The sequence below is a fragment of the Trichosurus vulpecula genome, chromosome 5 (assembly GCF_011100635.1).
Source record: "Trichosurus vulpecula isolate mTriVul1 chromosome 5, mTriVul1.pri, whole genome shotgun sequence".
In the NCBI taxonomy this organism is placed as follows: domain Eukaryota; kingdom Metazoa; phylum Chordata; class Mammalia; order Diprotodontia; family Phalangeridae; genus Trichosurus; species Trichosurus vulpecula.
The window spans coordinates 282,129,956-282,152,947 of record NC_050577.1 but is presented as its reverse complement, the minus strand read 5'-3'; the positions used below and the strand labels follow the sequence as shown (position 1 = coordinate 282,152,947).

The window sequence follows — 22,992 nt, the reverse complement described above, 5'->3', positions numbered from 1 at the left end:
CAAGCATTTTTGATGAAAAGACCATAGCTGAATGGATGACTTTCAAATACAAGACTCAAGAGGAGCATAAAAAGGTAAGCTGGAAAGAGAAGTGATAAGTGATTCAGTAAAGTCAAACTGTTCGCATGTCTACATGGGAAGATATTTATGGCTCCTAAAAACTCTATCATTTTTCTTGTTTTTTTTCTTTGTGTTTTTTTCACAATGAGACTAATATAGAAATATATTTTGCATGACTACACATGTATAACGTTTATCAAATTGCTTGCCTTCTCAATGAGGGGGTTTAGTGGGAGAAAATTTGGAACTAAAAATTTAATAAAATGTTAAACATAGTTTTTACATGGAATTGGGAGAAATAAGATATTAAATATTAAAAAGAGGAAAAAAGAAAATTGAAGTAGTGTTTCAACAATCCAGCTAGCAGCTTCTGTGGGGGTGTAAGATCCACCCACAGCCAGCACCCAGAAAGCTGCCAACAGCACAGGTTCTTTTGATCTGCTTAACTAAGGAAAGCAAGGTTAAGGGGTTGGCAAGCTTACTTTAATTCAGCACACAAATATCATCCACTTAGTTCAGGGGCTGAACTTCAGAGCAAAATACAAACAAATTACAAACATCAACAGACAGACCCAATACAATTCATAGTTACCAACATCTAGGTTCAGCCCAGGAGCTCAGAACAAGGGCTGGCCCAGAGTCATGTGCCACCACTGCTGCGGCAAAGAGCTCCAAGGAAGAGGAGGCCAACCCCTAGTTTTATATCTTTTTCAGGGTCAGGGGTGAGTCACAAAGAGGCGGACTTAAACCCACGTGGTCTAAAAGCCTCTGTTGTCCCAGAAATGTAAACTAGGCCCTCCCTGGAGTTAGCCCCCACCTTGGGCCCCACCTTAGTTGCCAATCCACACCCACATAGGTTTTACACCTAATAGGGGTTTGGGCCTGGGGCTTAGCACTTAGTAAGACTCAATGAAATACACTGAATTACTCAAAGCAAACAAAAGCCAAACTCTTTAAGGGCACTTGTTGAACTAAGTGCTAAGGAACCCATTTTGCTTACCAACACGAGTAGTTATGTGACTTACCCAGTGTGATACAAGAAGTAAATAACAGGAGCTGGATTTGAATCCTGGTCATCTGGTTGCAAACTCAAAGATCATTTCACTATAGTACCATGGTACCTCACTTGATGAGAATGGTTAATCCATTTAATTAGTACATTTGTTTTAAACATAGAGAACTATAAATGTAACAGTGCATTAAATGTTAAAAAACTATACAATGTTAAGTGTAGCATCCCTTTTCTGGGCTTTCCCTCAACTTACACTGGTAGATTGGGTTCCCCAGGGGATGACTACCCCAAGTCCAAAGTACTCTGTGGGTCTATACTCCTAAAACTATATAGCTCACAAGCCCCATATCAATACACTTGCCTTTGAGATTTAAACATTATATCACTCAAAACAAAGTTTTGTGCTAAGATGATATTATAAGAACAATAGCTACACAACATTCCCTCTTTGGAGTTGAGACAAGCACATTCTCCCACAAGTATACACAGCTCCTGGGAATAGTGGGCATATACATAGAGTACACCAGTAGAGAAAAACACATCGAGAGAACAAATACGGTCATGGCAGCTTTTGCCTGTGATGCTGCAAGGCTCCAAGGTCTTTTACTTCTGGTGTTGTCATACTGTTCCCTGCAAGGTATGGTGTCTGTGTTGGGCAAGACATTCTGCTGCTTGGCTCAGCTTAATCTTCCAAGGGCATAGCATTTCTGCTGGGCCATTTGCTTTTTGAGACTTCCTACACTTGTTCCTCACTGGGTGGGTATCCTCCATTACCATGTCCTGAGTAAACTATGATCCTTGACTGGGATGATGCTATGCTGTTTTAAAAGGAGCAGGAATCTTTATCCTAGGACTGGAAGAAGTCTCCCCAGTGTTTTTCCCTTAGGGTCTTAGCTCTGAAACCTGTCAGTATAATCCACCCAGAAAGATGAAGAGCTGTTCTGTCTTGATAGCTATGCCATTAGGTTTAGTTTTCTCTTCAACTCCTTTCATGTCAGCTGACTCACATGCACACCTGGTTGCCATTCCACTGAATGCTGACATGGGTGGAGGGAGAGGAGAAATAAATCCCTTCATGTTGCTGCCAAATGCCACCAGAGGTGTAAAGACTGTATATTCTCCCCAGAGCTGCCTAGCTTTTGAAAGGCAACCTGGGACTTTGGATCTTACAGCCACCATATAATTCCACTTCAATACTGATTAAAGAACTTAATCTCTCCTAAAGGACCAACAAAGTACAATTTGTTTAAAACCTTGACACCTCATTATCTGGGTATTTTGTAGCTCCAGCACTGAATATTTCAGTGCTCTACCCCACTACCTGAACGAATGAAAAGAATGAATGGAAAAGCATCTCGTAAGTGCTTACTGTATGCTGAATACAAGGGATACAAATACAAAAACCAATACAGTTCCTGTTTTCACAAAGCTACTTTCTTATGTGGTGGGAAACAATATATATAGAGGAATGGTGGCCATGAAGGGTGTTTTGGTCTATAGAGATGATGAATGAGATATCAGGGCAGTCCACCAACATACCTACGCTTTCCAAATTCAGTGGTAGTGATGATTTGGTAACAATTCTCAGAGCAATAGGGGTATTGAATAGAGTACACAGACAGCAGTAGGACAAAATGTCCAGGCTGTGAAGATAAATGGTCTGAAAGAATTCTGAACTGACTGGCTTAGCTCTTGAGGAACATAATCTCTGGTTATCTAAGGTCCCTTCCAGATCTAAATCTGTGACCCCACGATCATACACTATTCAAGGTCTGTGGTGTTCCACAAAATCTCCCCTAGTATTTGGGATAGCTGGACTATGGGCATGATGTAGCATCATATACATATACATATACATACATATATATAGATATATTTCTTCCTATGTTATGGTATTGATAATTTAGACTGGAGGCTTAGAATTCAGTTGCACCTTGCCCAACAAAAGAAATATGTTCCTTTTAAGTAATGTGAAAAATCTCAAATTTTTAACACACTTATTTGAGGTTTTGTCTCCTAAAGGAATCCTGAAGTAAATATGTATCTACTTAAAGTATCCTGTTGTAATGTGAATAAACACTAATTTGGTCATTATGAGAATTGGGATTTTTTTGGTATCCTACATTTGATTTTCTAAAAGTGAGGCTCAGCTCCAACAACTGCATGAAAATTTTATGTTGAATTTGATATTTATTAACATTCTATCTTATGAATTATGAATTGGTATGGCTGCTGTGTCTTAAAATCGAGGAGTAGAATATAATGAACAACTTGGATGGCTTATTTTGAAAGAATTTTCATTGACTTTCAAAGAATTAAGCAAAGAGCAATGAGCCAAAACAGACTGGCATCATAGTTATATTTTAAATGCAGGCATTTATGATAGGAATCAAGTACTCATGAACTTAAGCCTGTTCCCTCACCAGTTTGTTTTTGATAAGATGATGATTTAATTAAAATTTCTTACTTGGGAATTTTTTCTTACTTCCCTTTTTGTGAATTCTTTTTCTAAGACTCAAAATGATACTTTATGGGAAAATTCAGAGAGCATGATATGAGATATGATATGATAATGATAAAAAGGTTTAACTTTTCTTCCCACTGTTCTTAGAAGTTGGCTGTACTAACTATATTATGGCTTTTTGTCTTCTCCTCTTTCCAAGTTGTGGTAGTCCAAAAAATCTCTGCTTTTGGGAGTGGAGATGAGAAGGAATGGCCCTTTCTTGTGATGAGCTGTCTTTCCTCTTAACTAGCCTTTCTTCTTTCCTGGAACCACTATCCCTCTATTTTCTGATCCTACCATATCTGTAATCTTCAATGATACCAGCCTTGCTAGTTAATCCCTGGCTGCTTCCCTACTAGGTAACATGACAGTTTGGAAACCAGTGACACACCCCAGTCCTCCCTATGAAACTACAGACTTCCATCTGTATTACTGAATTGTGCTGTTGTAAGAGGGTTGGAACCCAGATGATCCTACACTGACTTAAGAGGAGTAATGCGATCCTAGTTTAACTTGGGTTTCAGATCAGTAGAAACAACCTCTTAAAGGATTATCAACATTTTTTCTCCTCCTGCTATTGACCTAAGGATCAACTACTCACTGAGATTCAATTATGTCAGTTTGTTTGCTGTCTCTGGTCCAGCTATATCCTTTTTTTTCTGAATATGAGCCCCAGTTTCCATCCCTTTCCTCCTGATCTCCCTGAATTTCAAATTAGGTCTTAAAACTTACTTTGTGTGAATTAGAATGGATCACTAATAAAGGCATACTGCTTTTTGTATCATTGGCCTCTTCTATGAAAGCCTCAAAGTCCTCAAAGTAGCTTCAATAAACTGCGATCCAAGGCAAACTCATTATGAAAAGTCATTCAACAATTTCATTCCATGAGATAGTGCACTGTGCTAGGCACTGCTGGGGATATTAAAATGTAAGGCATAATTCCTGCTCATAAGGAACGTATAGTCTATATTCCTCAGAGGAATCGCCCCATAGTTAAAGACAAATATGGATTTTGTTCTTAAGATAAATAATTAAATTTCTTCGCACCTTGTTTTCCAATTGCTAAACAACTATTCTTAAAATTTCCTAAACACTTCCTTTTATACTTACCTTGTTATAGTCTTAATGGGCCTTGCCTTGGTCGAATTGAGACCTGGCAAAGACCTTAGCTTAAAAAGACCAAGGTTTCCCACTATATCTGGGGCCATCTCTGGTTGTCCTGATTTATATCTTGCCACGGGACCGAGATGTCTCCAGAGGAGAAAGTGAGACGGGTGACTTTGCCCAACCCTTCCTCACTTAAATTCAATTCACTTGCGAGTCATGGCATCACCTTCCTGATGTCATGGTCCTCTTCAAGAAGGAAGGACAAACAGCAACAACAACAACAACAACATATGTTATGGACACAGGCACACCTATATATACACCCACATATATACAGCATTTCCCAACAGTCTTGGTGTAGTTTAAGTTATAAAAGCTTATGTGGGGACCCTGCATATATGTTAAACTACCTAAAATCAGTCCACTGTAAAACTTTTGGTCTAGGAGTAGTTTGCTTACACAATTCAAATAGCAGCTCCCCATGGATGATAGAGCTATACCATAGAAGTACAGTTCTGAATTTATGGCTCACAAAAGGGATTCATAGATAAGTTTCAGGGGGCCTGTTAATTTGCTTACAAAATAATTACATACTATATTCACTAACCTCTAACTGAAATTTATTATTTCCTTCAACTATTTAAAAACATTATTTTGAGAATGGGTCCATAGATTGCCTAAGAAGTCTTTAACACAGAAGAGGTTGACTTCTACAGAGTAAGTTAAATACTTTTAGAAATTCACTAATTTTTTCAAGCTCCACAGTCACTAATTAGACAGACAGACAGACAGAGAGAGAGCGTGCGTGAGTGACAGAGAGAGAGGAAGAGAGAGAGAGAGAGAGAGAGAGATAAGAGAGAGAGTATGTAGTTAGTATATCTAATGAGTGATCCTAGCTAATGTGATCCAACATCTAGATTCCAAATGGTCTTACTTTTCTTTTGTAATAGTTGGTATGTGAATTTAGATGGTGCATACTTTCTTTTTTATCCTAGAACAAAAAAGTATAGACTCAGAACTTTAGAGCTGAAATGGTATCTTGTAGTCCCCAAAACAAACGCTTATATATCAAGGATTATTTTTATCCTTTCCTATATGAGAAAAGTCAGAAGCTTTGTTTACAGCCCTATGTGCTGAGATCCTCAGTATAAATTTTTTATTAATATTTGAAGATAAAAGCTGTCATATTTTGCACCACTCCATCATTATCCTCTTTTGCTCACTCCTCAAATACAATATGCATTGTAGCTGAATTTTAGCATATGTTACATGAATTGAACTGGACTGAGTCCTTTTTTCCTTTGTTCTTGGTGGATTTTCAAATGAACTAATTTGTTGTAGACATTTGTGATTGTAGTAATTACCTTGTTGGAGTGTACAAACGGTAGCAATAAAAGGCACTTAACCAAGGAAAGCCAATTATTCCATTTTCTCTTCTGAATACTTAATGTGTATGCTCCAGGAGCACTGTTCATCTTCATAAGTCTCACAGATGTGGTTCTGGTCTTGGCATGTGAGTTTACAAAAAATTTGACATGAATCAGAACAATAGGCAGTATGAATGTGATTGCTGAGGTGAATTTATTTCATTGCTTCTATTTGTTATTGTTTTTCATTGGCTATTTCTTCTAGCATAAAAGGCTATCTAGCCTAATGATAGAGAATATCAGTAAACTTCGTTTATGGATATTTCATGTGGGAATGCATTTCATGACATACCCAATTAGTGAGAATGATGAATCTCCTAAAGTAGTCTCACATATTCAGATTCACACTATTTAAAGTTAAAGTAAGAAATTGTCTTTGGTTTTAGCCTAATTGAAATATGCAGTGTGAATCTGAATAATGTGACCACTTAACAAGATTCAGTATTTGAATTGAGACCTAACTCTATGTTCTTATGGGTTATCCTGATATTTTACTACTTTACAAATATATTATTTATCCTAGTGGCATCCACATGACTCATTTCCAAATGAAGAAATTGAGGTGCAGAAGATGTACTTAATGTTGACTGTGAGAATGTGCCATACTTTTTATATTTAAGGATGATGCAGTAGATTCACTGAATAATATTTTTTTTCTAGTAGTAGTGGATTTATGCTCATCTATCTGTATTCTTTATACAATGTTATAAATGGTGGGTAAGTTTCCAGGCCAGTCTACAAAAACCTACTTAAATTAATAAAATTAGAGTACTTGAATTTGAAGGCACCCCAGGAGCCACCTAGTCCAAACCACCCATGAAAGGAATCCTCACAATAACATACCTAATAAGTTGTCATCCAACCTTTTCTTGAAGACCTCCACAGAGGGAAACCTACCACCTCCCTCGGCAGCTGATTCTACTTTTGGCCAGCTCAAATTGCTAGAATGTTTTTCGAGACATCAAGCATAAATTTATTTCTTAAATTTGTGACTTCCAGTCATTATTTTTAGTTCTATTCTCTGGAACCAAAAACAATAAACAAGTCTTGATCTCAACCCCACATGATAGCCCTTCAAATTCTTCAGAACAGCTATCATATATCTCCTGAGTCTTCTGATCCAGTCCAAACATCCCCATTTTATTTAACCTATCCTCATATGACATGGACAAAAGGCCCATCATCGTCCTGATTGCCCCTTTCCAGGTATTCTCCAGGTTATCAATATCATTCTTAACGGTGCTCAGGACCAAACATAATACCCTAGATGAGGACTGATGAGGGTGGAATGTAGTGGGATTATTATATCCTTATTTTGGGAAGATATGCCTCTTTTAATGAAGGGGAAGAAGATCATATGAGCTTTTTTGGCTGCCAATTCACATTACTGACTGAAGTTGAATTTTCAGTCCAATAACTCCCTCACCCTCCACCCAGATCTTTTTCCAATGTATTTGAAAGTCCCTCAGGAATCATATCTTCCCCCTTCTTTTAATATCCACAGGTATAATCCATCTGAGCCAGGTGACTTGAATTCATAAAAGGAAGCCAAGAAACTTCCTATTCTCTCCTTATAAGTCCTTTTGTTTTGTTTTGTTTCATTCTGTTACTTCCATCATGAAGATCATTCTCTTTTGAAGTGAAAGCAGAAACGAAGTAAAAAATGAGCAGCTCTGCCTTTTCTCTGTTGTCATTTACGATCATCCCATCTACCCCAAATAAAGATAAAATTCCTTTTCTGATCTTCCTTTTTTCTCCCCTTTTAGATCTGTATGCTGAAACAGTTCTTATTATCTTTATTTTCCCACACATTCTGAGCTTTTAAATAAAAAAGTATGCCACACTCTCATATTCATTTTCTGTTACTTAGTCTTGCTTCCTTCTTATGCACATTTCTTTTAAAAATCTAAGTTGGCTTATGAATTCTCTCTGCACCCAAATAGTTCTTGAGGCAAATCCCATTTTTCCTCCTCCCTGGAATTATTTCTCTTTGTAGCTTTCCAGAATTTCTTGGGCATCTCCTGTTTGTTCTGAACAAATTTCTAAAGCATTTGCCCCTGAATTCTTTGAATTCTGCTTTCTTAAAATGTGAAATGCATGTCAGACTAAGCCCAGATTTTCTCTCCTTTGTCACAGACTTTAGGAGTGAATGGTCACTACCTGTTCCTCCAACCAAGTTCTCATAATTTCCACCCCAGCAACCTCTCTGTTAGCGAGAAATCAGATCCAGAATAGAATCTGTCCTTATTGGCTTCTCACTTTTTGAAGGCTAAAATTATCATTAGGACAAGTCAGGAGTTCTTAGCTGCTCTGATTTTGACAAAAAGAAAGCTTTAGCTGATAACTGGGTAATTGAAATCTTCCATCACCACTACATCAAGTGTTTCTGCCAAACTTGTGATTTGTTCCTCAAACTTCTCATCTATTTCCTCTTTTGTCCAGGCGCCCTGTCATATACTCGACTAACAAAATTCCTTGTTTCTTCGACCATTTCCCTCTGGACTTTCACCTTCCTTCCTGTAAGAGTGCCGCCACTCTGATGCAGACCCTCATAAACCTCACTCTTAGACTACTGCAATAATCTTCTAGTCAGATTTCTTTCCAGTCCAGTCCATCATTTACTCAGCTATGAAAGCAATCTTCCTGAAGCACAAATCTCATTATATCATCCCACTACTCTTTCCCCTTCCCCACCCCTGCCAGCCCTCAGTCAGCATACTCCAGTGGTTCCCTATTACCTTCAGGATAAAATATGAAATTCCTCACCTTTCCAGTCTTCTTACACTTTACAATCCCTTCCCTCCATATACTTTGTGATCCAATGACACTGGCCTTCTTTCTGTTCTTTGAACAAGACATTCCATCACCCATCTCCAGGCATTTTCTTTGGCTGTCCCCCATGTCAGAAATGTTCTCCCTTTTCATCTGTGCCTCCTGGTTTCCTTCAAGTCCCAGTTAAACTCTCATCTTCTATAGGAAGCCTTTCCTAACCCCCCTACTTTAATTCTAGTGCTTTTCCTCTGTTATTTCCAATCCAATATTTTAGATATTTGGTTTGCATATGGTTTGTCTCTATGTTGTCTGCCCCATTAGACTGTGAGTTTCTTGAGACCAGAAACTGTCTCTTGCCTTTCCTATTGACTTTGTTTTTTTGGTTCCTAGATTTTCTCACAGGATATCTTCCAATGTTACCTCCCCAACAATCCTTTTAAAATATTCCGTTTCTTTTGAATAAGATACATCCAGAGTCATAGTCCAGGCCTGGGTTGCATCCCACCAAGTCTCAAGGTCAAATTTGTTTACTTGAATTAAGTCATCTAGTTCTTTGCTTGTTGTCTAAATGCTGGATATTTGAGAATAGAAATTTGAAGAAATCAGTTTTACTATAGGGCTCTTCTTTTTGAATTTCTTGCCAAATTCTTAATTGTCTGAAATACTGTTCTTCCTTCTTAGCAACTTTCTATGGTATCTAACTTGGAGAATATATGTACACACATATATTGACACACATGCACACTCCATATTCTCCTTTCCTCATTCTTTAAATGTTTAAAGCACTTTTGATTAGATTTGTGAGACATCCACCAGCTTGTGTAATGTTCCATTTCCTGCCAAGATTCTGTCACTCCTACATTTTAAACCCTGATGCAGAAATTGAAATCTGTTTTAGACATCCCCTTCTTAGATAGTTGTTCGTTTTTCAAATTAATTTTTCCTCTTCTGTGTTCCTCTTTTCCAGTGGGCATCAATGAAGAAAACCCTGTGCCTTGACAGTCTTCATTTTTTTACCAAAGATTTTATTATCATTAGAAATACTTTTTAGTTGTTTTTCTCTGGTTGTATTGTTTGTGGCTATGTGAATTACCAGAAATGGGCATCTGCCTTCTGTTTTGAAGGGCAGCAAAGGTGGCACAGTGGATAGAATGGAATCAGATATCTGGAATCAGAAGGACATGAGTTCAAATTTGGCCTCAGACACTTATGTGACCCTGGGCAAATCACCTAACCCTATTTGCATCCTTATCTGTAAAATGATCTGGAGAAGGAAATGGAAACTATTACAGTATCTTTGCCAAGAAAACCTCAAATGAAATCACGAAGAGTCAGACCACCACCACCACAACAACTTCTGTTTTGATAAGTCTTGGGTGGTTCTGTGGTATGTCTTGGATATAGGCTTCTTGAAGACAACAGACCTCTCTATTATTGTTACATGGTGGACAAGTAGCTGCCTTAGTACCCCCTGAACAGGGAATCACCAACTACTCTTATTTTCGTCTTCTTTCTCCAGCTCTTACTAGTTGATTTTTCTCTCCTACCTTGTTCTTCCTACCATTTACCTTTGGATTTTCACTTCTCTCCTTTAACATTGCTACCACTCTGGTACAGGCCCTCATCACCTCACTCCTGGACTATTGCAATAATCTGCTGACTGGTTTCTCTTCCACAGGTCTTTTCCTGCTCCTGTCCATCCTCCACTCAGCTGTCACAGTAATCTTCTTGAAGCACACGTCTAACTATGTCAACCCTTCCTCCCCCGACTATTGTATAATTCTTTGGACAGCAAGCAGCTTCTTTCTCCTCAGATACATTCAGCTTCCTCATTTTCAGGAAGTCTCAAGTCTCTTCCTTTCATTCCTTTTTTCCTCAGTGTAACACTTTTTCCATTTCATCCTCACAAGGGTTAATTCTCCCGTCTTCCACGTCAGATCCCTTATTTTCCGTCATGAGCCTTGCTTCTGTATTTTTAAGGGATACTTTATTCTCCCTAACAACCTGGAATTTGGAAGAGTGCCTTCATCTTCTCCTCCAAGAGAAAGCTGAGCCTACTTTTACAAAACAGATAAAAGTTGCTAAGCCTTGGCAGAAATACAATTATTGTGCATTCCATGCAAGTACTGCACAATATCCCCTGCTCTCCACAATGGTTGAGATTTTCAGTCAGTGTATTTATGCGACATAGTAGAAAGAAAGGTGGACTTTAAAAATATGGGTTTAAAATCTGTTTCTGAACATTGCTGACCTTTCTCCTTGTTTGTTAAGTGAGAGTATTGGACTAGACCTTTAAGGTCCATTCTTGCTCTAAATTTGTTATCTTATACTTAGTACCATTGAACGTATATACCATTCATATCAGTGTTTCCAAAGGAAGATGTTTCCAAAATTCTAATTTGGGATGCCAGAAGTGTATCTCTTAAACTACCCTGAGATTTAAATGAGTGATGCATAAACACATTCTGTGGTTTCATATCTCCATGATTTTATTCAGACCTTTGCTTGAAACAGCAGTACTTTTCTTTGTATCTGTGCCTGTTGTATCTTGAGTAACTGGCACAATACAAGACACATAGTAGCAGTTTAATAAGCGCTTGTTGATTGTTCTTTGGAAGAAATACCATTTACTTATTAGCTTTAAAAAAAACTGGTCCTGTGAGGTTATTGGCTTTCTCCCTGTGAAATCCATGGAATCCTACTCAAAATGCTTTTAAATTCATAAAATAAAATATATAAGATTACAAAGGATGAATTATATTGAAATATAGGGGTGTGTCTGTGTGATTCACAAATTCATGTACCTCAGAGTCTGAAGAAGCTATGTCTTGAAGAATTGTTTGGGACACTGACTATCTAAATGACTTGACAGAGTCACACAGCCAGTATGTGTTAGAGGAAGGATTTGAACCCAGGTCTTTCTGACTCCCAAGGCTGGCTCCTTAGCCATATTGTCTCATATCATCATTTTGGTAGAAAAAAATTGTGAAAAGCAATATCAAACGCAGGATTGGCTTTATGTATGGGCTAAGTTACTTGGATTTGGAATGGCTACCTGAGTTCAAAGTCATGGTTCTGCTCCTTAATCACAGTATGATCTTGGATAGGACACTTCCCCAATCTGTGCCACCATTTCCTTACTTATAAAATGAGCGGGTTATATTAAATGACCTCTGGGGTCTCTTTCAACTCTAAATCTGATAATATTAGTATCCATTGGTTTGGCAAATGTTTAATGACAAAATGGCAAAATTCCATGGTCTTATGGATTAATGGATCTCTTGGAACCATTCCATGGCCTTCAGAGGTCTTTGTTCCACAGATTGGGAAATGTTACCCCATCACAGTTTTGATGTGTTATGGGCATAAGAAATTAAATGGGAATTTTGGGGGAGTTTTGTAGAAGCCATAGACAACACGTGAAGGTCAGCAGATGACAAAAGAAAAGTTTAGAATTTCACTTAAGCATGGTATATACATAACATTGTATACTACATCCCACATTTTACAATAAAGTAACTAAAAGAAAAAGAAAAATTCAGACTTCTCTGGTACAAAGAAAGGGCCAAAAAATTTGATGCAGATTTTCCAGATTGTGGGGGCATCTTTAATCTTTGCAATGTGGGAGGTATAACTGTAAGATTATGGTGAATGAATTTATCAGAATTCTTTCTTTTGATAAAATGTTTTCATCATTTCAACAGTGATGCTTTATTGAATATGTTTTTATTGCATTGTGGTCTATAAAAGATATATTTAATATTTCTGATTCCCTGAATTTTGGAGAAGATTTTAGGCTTTAAAACATGGTCAATTTTTGTAAAGGTGTCATGCCTAGTTTAGAAATAGGTATGTACATATATATGTACGTATATACATATATACAAATATATGCATATATGCACATATATAGATATGTATCATATAAAGATACATATACATATATATGTACACATATGCATACACACACACAACCCCCTCCCCTTTCCTTTCTTCATTTTCTCTTTTGCTGCTTTGTTGAGTGAAATGCCTTTCTACACTCAGCTATGTATTGTATTCTTCCTTTCTTTGAGTAGTTCAGATAACAGTGAGGTTCAAGAGTTGCTTGCTTCCCCTCCTCTTTCCTCCTTATCTGTAGGATTTCTTTTTGTGTAGCCAAATTAAGTGAGATAATTCTCCCCATCCTTCCTGTCTTCCCCATCAATGCATTCTTTCCTTCCATTTCCTTACACACACACACACACACACACACACACACACACACACACACACACTACTCCTTTCTATTCCCATTCAACAATGTCCAGAGGTCTATCATATCTAACATTTCTAAAATTCTATTCAAGTCTTTAATTCTTTTTTGTTTGTTTTTTGTTAGACTTGTCTAGATGTGAGATGAGTAAATTGAGGTCACCCATTATTGTAGTTTTGTTATTTTTTTCCTCTTTAAGTGACTTAACTTTTCTTTTAAGTATTTAGATGCTATGGTCCTTTTCATATGTATGTTTAGCATTGATATTAATTCATTGTCTTTGGTGCCTTTCAGCAAAATAAAGTTTTTTTCTTTTGTCTCTTATAAGTGTAATTTTACTGTTGCCTTGTTTGAGATCATGATTGCAACACTTGCCACTTCTACTCTAGGGAAAGTATGATTTTTCTCCAGCCATTTATTTGAACTCCGTGAGAAATTTTATGTTTTAAGTATGTTTCTTGTAAATAATATAGGATTAGATTCTGCTTTCTAATCCATTATGCTATGTTTTTCCATTTCATGAGTGAATTTATCCCATTCACACACACAGTTATGATTACAGATTGTATATTTCCCTTCTTTATGTACTTTATGCTTTTTCCTCCCCTTTTTTTACTGCCCCTTGACTTAGTACTGCTTAAGGCTAACCTCTCTGTTGCTCCCTCTTATTCTTCCCTTTCCTTTCTTCCTTTCCCTGATGTTTCCTTGTTGAGTGAAACACATTTCTATTTCCAACTGTATGTATCTGTTTTTCTCTTCTTTGACTAGTTCAGATGAGAGTGATGTTCAAATGTTACCTGCTCCCCTACCCTTTCCTTCTTATTTGTATAGATTTCTACTCGTGTACTTAAATTAAGTGAGATAATTCTTGTCCTCCCCTTTTTATCTCTCCCTTCAATCTCTCCTTCCCCTCCCCTTCCTTTCTCCCTATTTCTCTTCTTCCCTTTTGGCTAACCTCCTTGAAAATTTCCCCTACAGTAGTTGCCTCCACTTTCTTACCTCTCACTCTCTTCATAACTCCATATAGTTTGTCTTCTGACTTCATCATTCCATTGAAAGTGCTCTCTCCAATGTTACCAGTGATCTCTTATTTGCCAAATCCAGTGGCCTATTCCCAATTCTCATAATTTTTGACATCTCTGTAGACTTTGACACTGTTGATCACCCTCTTCTTGATGCTCTCAATAATCTCAGGACACCACTTTCTCCTGGTTCTCCTCCCTATCAAAAGACTGTCTCAATATCCTTTGCTGGATCCTCATTCAAATCATGCCCTCTAACAGTAGGTATCCAAAACGGCTCTAATCAGGGCACTTTTCTATTTTTTCCTTATACTACTTCACATGCTGATCTCATCAACTCCCATGGATTTAATTACCATCTCTATGCTGATGATTTTCAAATCTTTCTATCCAGCCTTAACCTCTCTGGTGACCTCTAGTTTTGCTTCTCCATCTGCCTTTTAGAGATCTCTGACTGTTCAGTAAACATCTTAAATTCAACAGGTCCAAAACTGAACTAATTTCCCCCTCCCCCCTGTCCCAGTCCCCTTGCTTTCAAATTCCCCTATTACTGTTGAGGTAACCACTATCTTACTAGTTCTCCAGGCTCTCAAGCTATGTGTTACTTTTGACTCTTTACTGTCTCTCACCCTCCATATCCATTATGTTGCCAAAGCCTGTCAATTTTTTTTGCACATATCTTAAATATGCCCCCTTCTCTACTATCATAGTGTCACTACCCAGGTGGAAGCCCTCATCACCTCATGGTTGGAATATTGCAATAGCCTGCTTGCCTCAAGCCTCTCATCACTCTAATGCATCTTCCATTCAGTTGCTAAAATGATTTTCTTAAATTGCTGGTCCGACCATATCACCCCTACTTAATAAACTTCAATGGTACTCACCTTCAGGATCAAATATAAAACTGTCTCTTTGACATTCAAAGCCTTTTAAAACAGTCCCCTACCCAAACTTTTCCAGTTTCATTGACCTTATTCTCTGCTACATACTCTTTGATGCAATGACATTGGCCTCCTTTGTACTCCACAAACAAGACACTCTGTCTCTCATCTTGTAAGCATTTTCTCAAGCTATTTCTCATACCCAGAATGCTTTCCTTCCTCATCTCCACCTCTTGCCTTCCTTCAATTCCTAGCTAAAATCTTATCTTCTGCAGGAAGCCTTTCCTAACTCATCTTAATTCTAGTGCCATCTCTGTTAATAGTTTTCTTTTTTTTTTTTTTTTGGTGTAGTTTGTTTGGATATATTTGCTTGCTTATTGTTTTTCCCATTAGATTGTGAGCTCCTTGATGGAAAGGACTAACTTTGGCCTCTCTTGGTGTATTGGCAACCAAAAATGGGCTCCTTAGCACTTAGTCAACAAGTGCCCTTGACTAGTTTGGCTTTTTCCCCTGAACTGAATACTGTTTGTATGTTGGACTGGAGTAAGCTTGTCGGCCCCTTCACCTTGCTTCCCTTGCTTAAGCTGATGGAAAGAACCTGTGCTTTCCCGGTCAACCCCTTCACCTTGCTTAAGCAGATTGAAAGAACCTGTGCTTTCCCCGGCGTACCTTACACCCCCGCAAAAGCCGGATGGTTAAAAGCAGCTCCTGTTGGAGCCAGAGGCTGCTATAGCTATAGCCACAGCCGAAGCAGGAGCTGCCAGTAGCAGAGCTGACCTACGGGAGGAAGCTGAACAAAGACTTCAGGCCAGTGGGTAATCTTTTTACCATAGAGGGGGAAGCATGATTTTGCTTTACGCAATCATGCTTCTCTGTAGCCTCCTGGTTACTCTTTCAAGGCGTACTTATTGGGCCTGGAAGCTTTTGATCAATATATCAAAATGGGGTTGCTGGTTCATGGGTTGGTTACTGTGGAGCCTAAATATATGTTTTGATTCTTCTGCCTTCTACTTTGAGAGTTTCTTATATCCGGCGGTTCCGAACCTTTCAGACATGTTTATGATCCTCTTTGAGATTATAAACTCTGCCCTCCTAATACACTTGGTATCCCCAGTGCTTAGCACAGGGCCTAGCACCTCATAGACATTTCATAAACTCTTCTTGACTGACTGATCCTTTTAAAAGTATCAAAACATAAGAAAAGTACCCTCAGATCCAATGTCTAATTAGATTCAGTGACCACATATGTTGATAGAATTCAGTGGAGATATATGTATAATCTAGCCATTTTAGAAATGTTAACATTATCATTGAATAGTCTTTTATATTTGCTCACTCATGTTTACCTTTTTATATTTCTATTGACTCCTATTTTTGTATTTCAAAGTTCCTACTCAGTTCTGGTTTTTACATCAGTAACATTTGTAAGTTCTCTATTTCATTAAAGATACATTTTGCTTATTTAGTACTCAATTTTTCTTGGTAAGTTATGATTTGTTATAAGCCTATATCTTTTGCCTTCTAGATTACTTTATTTTAAGCTCTTCATTTTTTAATCATGGTGGCTGATAAATCTTGTGTGATCCTAATTGTGGCTTCCCTATATATTATTTCTTTTTGACTTCTTAAGAAATTTTTTTCTTTAACCTGGGAGCTCTGTATTCTGGGTATAATACGACAAAGCATTTTCATTTTGTGGTTTCTTTCAGGAGGTAACTTGTGAATTCTTGAAATTTCTACTTTTCCCTCTGATTCTAAGAAATCCGAGTAGTTTTCTTTTATGATTTCTTTAAATATGGAGTTTAGGTTCTTTCTTTATCTCTTTCTCAGTTAAATTCAGCCACTATCAACTGTTTGGAGAGATCTGCTAGTTCAGAGTAATAGAACTATAGGCTCACCTATGATCTGGAATTCCTGCCCTGGTTGTTCCACTGAAGGCTTTAGACTGGGCTATAAATTGGAACTGAGACTCTTCCCCATTACCTCTCTCCTCCTAGAGTCAGACCACACAGTTACTATATGCTTTTGAAATTGTTTCTCACTTAGTTCAGGCTAAAGTCCCACAATTGTACCTTACCTTGGAATGTCATCCCTAAGCTCAGGTCCTCTCCTCAGACCACCCTGGATCTATGACCCCAAAAGGGTTAGTGAGCAACAGAGCTGCCAGTTGACACTTGTTCCAGAAGCCTGTACAAGGTCAGGGTTCTTTGATATGGATATGGGACCGCAACAAAAAGAAGAGCTGTTGTATGGCGCTAGCCTGAACTGAGTGAGGAAAAAGTTCAAGGGCATACTGTAACTGTGAGTTTCTATCTAGGGCAAAATAATAGGAACATTATACAGACCCTGACCCAGATCATGAATTTGTTCAGTTCATACCAGAAGGTTGGTGATCACACTTTGTCCTAGAACATATAACTTAGGAAGCACTGAAAACTTGCAGGTTCTCAGCTTGAGATGTCCCTAAAAATGATACAAAACTCAATACCTCCAGCCTTGATCCTCACTATGATTTTCTTTTCTTGGATTTTCCTGATCAAGACTCATTCTGGTGCATTTTCTAGATCTTTTGGAGAAGATGTAAGGGAGAACTACACTGTCCTTCCTGCTATTATACCATCTTGCATCTGTCTATCATAATACTTTTCTGTATAACAGCAATAAATGCCTCAGGAAAAGTGCTGAAATGCGTAATGCTTGGAATGAAGGCAAGAAAGTGGAATCAAGAAAGAACAAAAACAGGCTTTGCCTTCATAATTTTACCTATGGCAGCCTTCATAGAGATAGTACTAGTTATGGTTATAGTCTATAAATATTACATAGTTTTAGTTGATAAATAAAGCCAGAAGTATAATTCTTGAACATTTTGATGTTCAGTAGGATTACCTGCTAGAGAGCCTTTTCTTTCATGTTTCTTACATAGATAAAAAATTTACATCAATATAATTTGTTCATTCTGTCAGCAAGAGTTTTAAAATGAGATGATGGCTAAATGCTGAGTGAAGTTGGATTTCTAATAAATTAATTTCTCCTTCATTCTTGTATGTTGCAGAACTTGGAACACAATGAAGTTCTGGTTGGTTTGCTTTTCCTGTTTTTCCCATTCCTCCCAGCCAGCAACCTCTTCTTCAGTGTGGGCTTTGTGGTGGCAGAAAGAGTCCTGTATATGCCTAGGTAATTACTGCTTCCTTTTTCATTTATTCCATCTTCCATAAACCAAATTTTTATTTCTGGAAAGATAGCTCTTTTGAATGATGGTTGGATCCAAGATTTCATATTATTGGCCCTTATAACCCTGTAGACTGATTTTCAGAATCAATTTAAATACAAATTATTTTAATTTTATACTTTTTAGATGTATTTAAAAGCTTAGCATCAAAATCTAAACCAAGTTGGTGGAACAATGATGTTACTTGCAGCTGCTGTGGGGGTGTAAGACCAATAACATCAGCACATAGGGGGGCTGCTCGCACAGGTTCTTTAATCTGCTTTTCTAAAGGAAAGCAACTTTAAAGGGGTCAACAGTCTTACTTTATTCAAACATATATATCATTCAGTTAGTTCAGGGGAAAGGTCAGCACCCTGAACTTCAGAGGAAATACAAACAGAGAAAATAACACAAATCAACAGACAGGGCTTCTAACTGTCTGACCAAAAGTAATGCATACATAGTTAACAAAGAGATAAGCACCAACATCTGGATTTTTCAAAACCGGGGGGCTCCTTAACGGCTACCCAGAATCTCATCTGGCTGCACTGCATGAATACTCTTCCCATGAGTGAGCCCCAAAGCAAAATGCTAACCTCAGAGTTTATATACACTTCTTCAGGGTCAGAGGGCATCACAACCCTCGTGACCCAGGCTCATGTGATTCAGGCTTCCATGTGACTTAAGCAGGTCACGTGGACCTATTAATGGATTGGGAGGATCTTCAAATTAAGCAAAAATACATTAACAATACAGTTGGGAAACTAGGGTGATAAAATGCTGGATCCAGAGTCAGGAAGACCTGAGTTCAAATCCAGCTTCAGTCACATACTAGTTGTGTGACCCTAGACAAATTCACAATTTCTGTTTATGTCAGTTTCCTCAAGTAAGATAGGGAAAATAGTAGCATCAATATTCCATGGTTATTATTACAAGATAAATGTTTGCAAAGTGCTTAGTTAGCATAGTGCCTGCTACATAGTAGGTATTAGTCAATGCTTATTTCCTTCATTCGCAAAGCACTGCGAGAAGTATATCCAGGTGAACATTTGGATCTTATTGAACAAAATTATAATAATAATCTGGAAATATTTTGGTGATTTGCATATACATGTTAAGAATTCTGGTAGTAATTAGACTATTACTATGATACTTCTTTTCCATTTTCAAATTGGGAAGAATTTTGTCTTGAGAAAGAACCAAATGTCATTTAAAAATTACAAACCCTATTCAGATTTGTTCGATTATATCTTTCTACTTGGCTTTCAGAATATTTTAATTCTGCTGTAGTGTTTCTTAGATTGTTGTTATCTTATTCATATTATTGTCATTCCGAAACCTTCTTTAGTTTGTTAAGACTGCATAGTGAAAGCACTAGAGACTTGGGTCCTAGTACTTAATCTGCTCACTGTGTGATACTGGGCAAGTCAAAAACCTCTTTGGGCCTCAATTTTCTTATCTCTGAAATGAGAACATGAGACTAGTTGATCTCCCTTCTTGTTCTAAAAGACTGCATATGTCATATGTGGATATCTAGTTACTGGATAACAATGTTCCTACCTTGAATCAAAATGTTGTTTAGAGAAGCTATTAACTTTGCAAATGAGCTAGAAATGAAGACATTTAGAAACTTGAATTATGGATCTTAAAGCCTTTGATTACCTGCAAACTTAAGTAGTTTACTATTTTCTTGAAAATTTCCAGTTCCTTGCCTTGACCTAATTAAAGATGGGATCATGCCTGAATATTTTTCCATTTTATATCTACAAAATGTTTCTGAAGTACATAGTTGCTAAATAGGTACTATTTGATATAAACAAAATTGGAACAATAATTCTTTAAACTCTTACATATGAAAATGAATCAGTAATGTATTAAAATATATCCATGTCATTGGTACCATGGTCTGTACATTTGTCACAGACTAGTGAAATAAGGGATAATATTTTCCCTGAAAACATGGTAATCCAAGTTAAAACATGGTAAAACAAGTATCCATATTTCTAGGTACCTCAATGACAAAGCTCTGGCTACAGAATTCTTATGGCATTATAGATTTCTAAGATAAAAAAAGAATTTAGAGCACATCTAGTTCAGCATTTTGCCTTCTAATGAGACTGTATCTAAACCATTATAAACAGAAGGGATTCCATTCCAAAGAAGATTTTTCTAACTAACTTCAATGAAGCAGCATTTAATAATCTTTGTCATAAAGGAGTGCTTCGTATTTATATATCTATGTATGTGTATCTGTGTGTATGTATATGTATATATGTATATATGCACACACATACAAACATGCACACATACACATATGAGGAAAGACCTTTGTGCTATACTCTGAGCAGCTTTTCTCTTATTCTATCTAAACTCCTTTAATTTTTCCTGCTAATTCTTACTTTTAAATATTCTGCTTTCTAACTCTTTAGTCATTTTAGTTGTTAACATTCCGGTTTTAAAATAAATCATCTTGACTCTTCCTTCACTCTTACTACAATAAGCTGATAGATTTTGTGGGTTATCCCTCCCTAACATTTTCACATCATCTCCTCTTTGCTCACAGGGCCACCTCACTTGTTCAGACCCTCATTATCTTTCACTCATATTGTTGGCTTCCTAACTGTTCTTTCTCTTTCTCTCATCTTTCCTCTCCAATCAGTCTTCCACACAGCTGTCAAAGTCTTCCTAAGTTCATTGTCAAAAACTTTTAGTGGCTTCTTATTACCTCCAAGACCATGTACATATTCCATAGTGTTACATATCAGCCTTTCTATAATCTGGCTTCAACCTTCTTTTCCAGCTAAATGAGGGAAAGAAGGAAATCATGTAGGAATTTGGCAGGTTATGGACAAAAAAGTAGGCTAGGAAGAGAAATTTGGTAAAATATTTGATAAATTGAAGAAAATTTGAAAGAAGACAAGCTCCAGACTCAGCTATATACTAGATATGAACTTCTATGTTGTTAGAGAAACAAGATCAGGGAAAATCAAGGAGGAGAAGGGAGTTGGCAAGGCATAGAAAGTAAGAAATTGGAACAAATAGAGATTTAAGTAAATTTATATAATGGTAGATGTGAAAAATCTGTTGTAAAAAGTTTTAACTTTTAAAAATTAATAGTTGGATGTAAGAAAGTTTTAACTAGATACTTAGATTTGATGTGACAACACCCGTGGGTAGTTTCAAGAAATAAATTTAAAAATCTCAAATATTATGAATTTTAGAGGAAATTGCACAGTAACTTATATTGAGTGTCTGATGCTTGTATTTCTATTATAGTCAAGTGACTATTATCTGTATTCCAAGCCTAGGCTGATCTCATTTCTAGAAGAGACGGTGAAGAGACTAGAAGAGATGGTGGGGATCCTGCGGCCTTAAGGCCACATATGGCCTTCTAGGTCCTTAAGTACAGCCTTTTGACTGAATCCAAATTTTACAGAACAAATCCATATATTTTTATTAATATATTTTGTTCATCTTTTCTATTTTTGTTTTATTTTTAAAATGAATGCATTTAAAATAACAAAGAATAAAATAAGTTTCAACAAAATATCCTCCCAGATTGACCAGCACAGTTAGAATATGAGTAAGCCATAAGGGCTAAATTGATGACTGATGTGCTCCTGTTTTAGTTCTAATTTCCTCCATCTGACTGATGCCACTACTGCACAAGGCTGGTTGGTTAGAGTTTATTGGGGTCAAGTACATCAGTCTGTTACCATCTTTTGACAATGGTGCACTGTGTTTCTTTTTGAAGTGGAATTTGTGAATAGTTGTACAGCTCAACAATATTTTTTAATCATGTCTGCTTAACAGCCCATAATGTCAAAGAAGACCAAGAGAAAGCTGAAGGAAAAAATGGATTTTTTTTAAAATGAGGATTGAGAATTGCAATATTATCTTGTTTCTGCTAAAGATAAGATGATTTGCTTGCTTTGTGATACTACAATATCAACATTAAAGAAGGCCAATCTCATCAGCTTTATAACATTCATAAGGACCACAGATATTTTAAATTAGATGGAGAGGTATGAAAGGTTTTATTGCAGAAATTAAAAGATGAAAATTAAAAGCAAAGACAGTTCTTTCAAGCAGCAATAAGATCTGGAAATAATGGCATCGAAGCAACTTAGAAAGTAGGTTATATATTCAGGAAAAGGGGAAGCCATTCAGTAATGTAGAAATTGTGAAAGAATGCATTGTCAAAGTTGTAGGATGCTTAGACCCCAATAGCATTTCAAAGTTTCTTTCAAGGAGAAACATAATTGAGCAGCAGCGTAAATTAGCTGTCTACTTAACAAAACAACTTCATTTGATACTTCAAAAGGAAAATATTTATTTTTCAATCACTTTGGATGAATCAACTGGTACTACTGACTCGGTGCAAGTTTTATACTTCATTTTGGTCATAGCAGATTTTCTTTGCTTCGAAGAGTTACTTGCTTTGGGCACACTTGTCAACAGAGCTTGGGGAATAGATATCTTCACTAACTTTCAAGATAAATGTTGTGAAGTTGGACTGAATTTTGTAAATTTAGTGAGTATATGTGTAGTCAGTGTACCTTCTATGACAGGAAAACATGAAGGGCCTATTGCACAGATTAAAAAAAAGGTATTAACAGATCCAGATGCTCTCATTTCTTTTCATTGTATCTTGACTCAGCAAAATCTCTGTGCTAAAGCTACTATTTTAAGTGACACTTTGCAATAAAATATAAGTATTGCTAACTATGTTCATGCAGATGCAACAC

At 37.0% G+C, this 22,992-nt stretch overlaps 1 protein-coding gene across 2 annotated transcripts in view; it reads left to right on the top strand.

The window, feature by feature from the left end:
* TMTC1 (transmembrane O-mannosyltransferase targeting cadherins 1) overlaps positions 1-22,992 on the top strand; it is a 404,339-nt gene that overhangs the window by 225,088 nt on the left and 156,259 nt on the right. For both annotated transcript variants that reach the window (XM_036761095.1, XM_036761094.1), the window contains one exon: positions 18,089-18,210. In XM_036761095.1, coding sequence (XP_036616990.1) covers positions 18,089-18,210 — 122 coding nt within the window. The remainder of the gene's footprint in view (positions 1-18,088; positions 18,211-22,992) is intronic.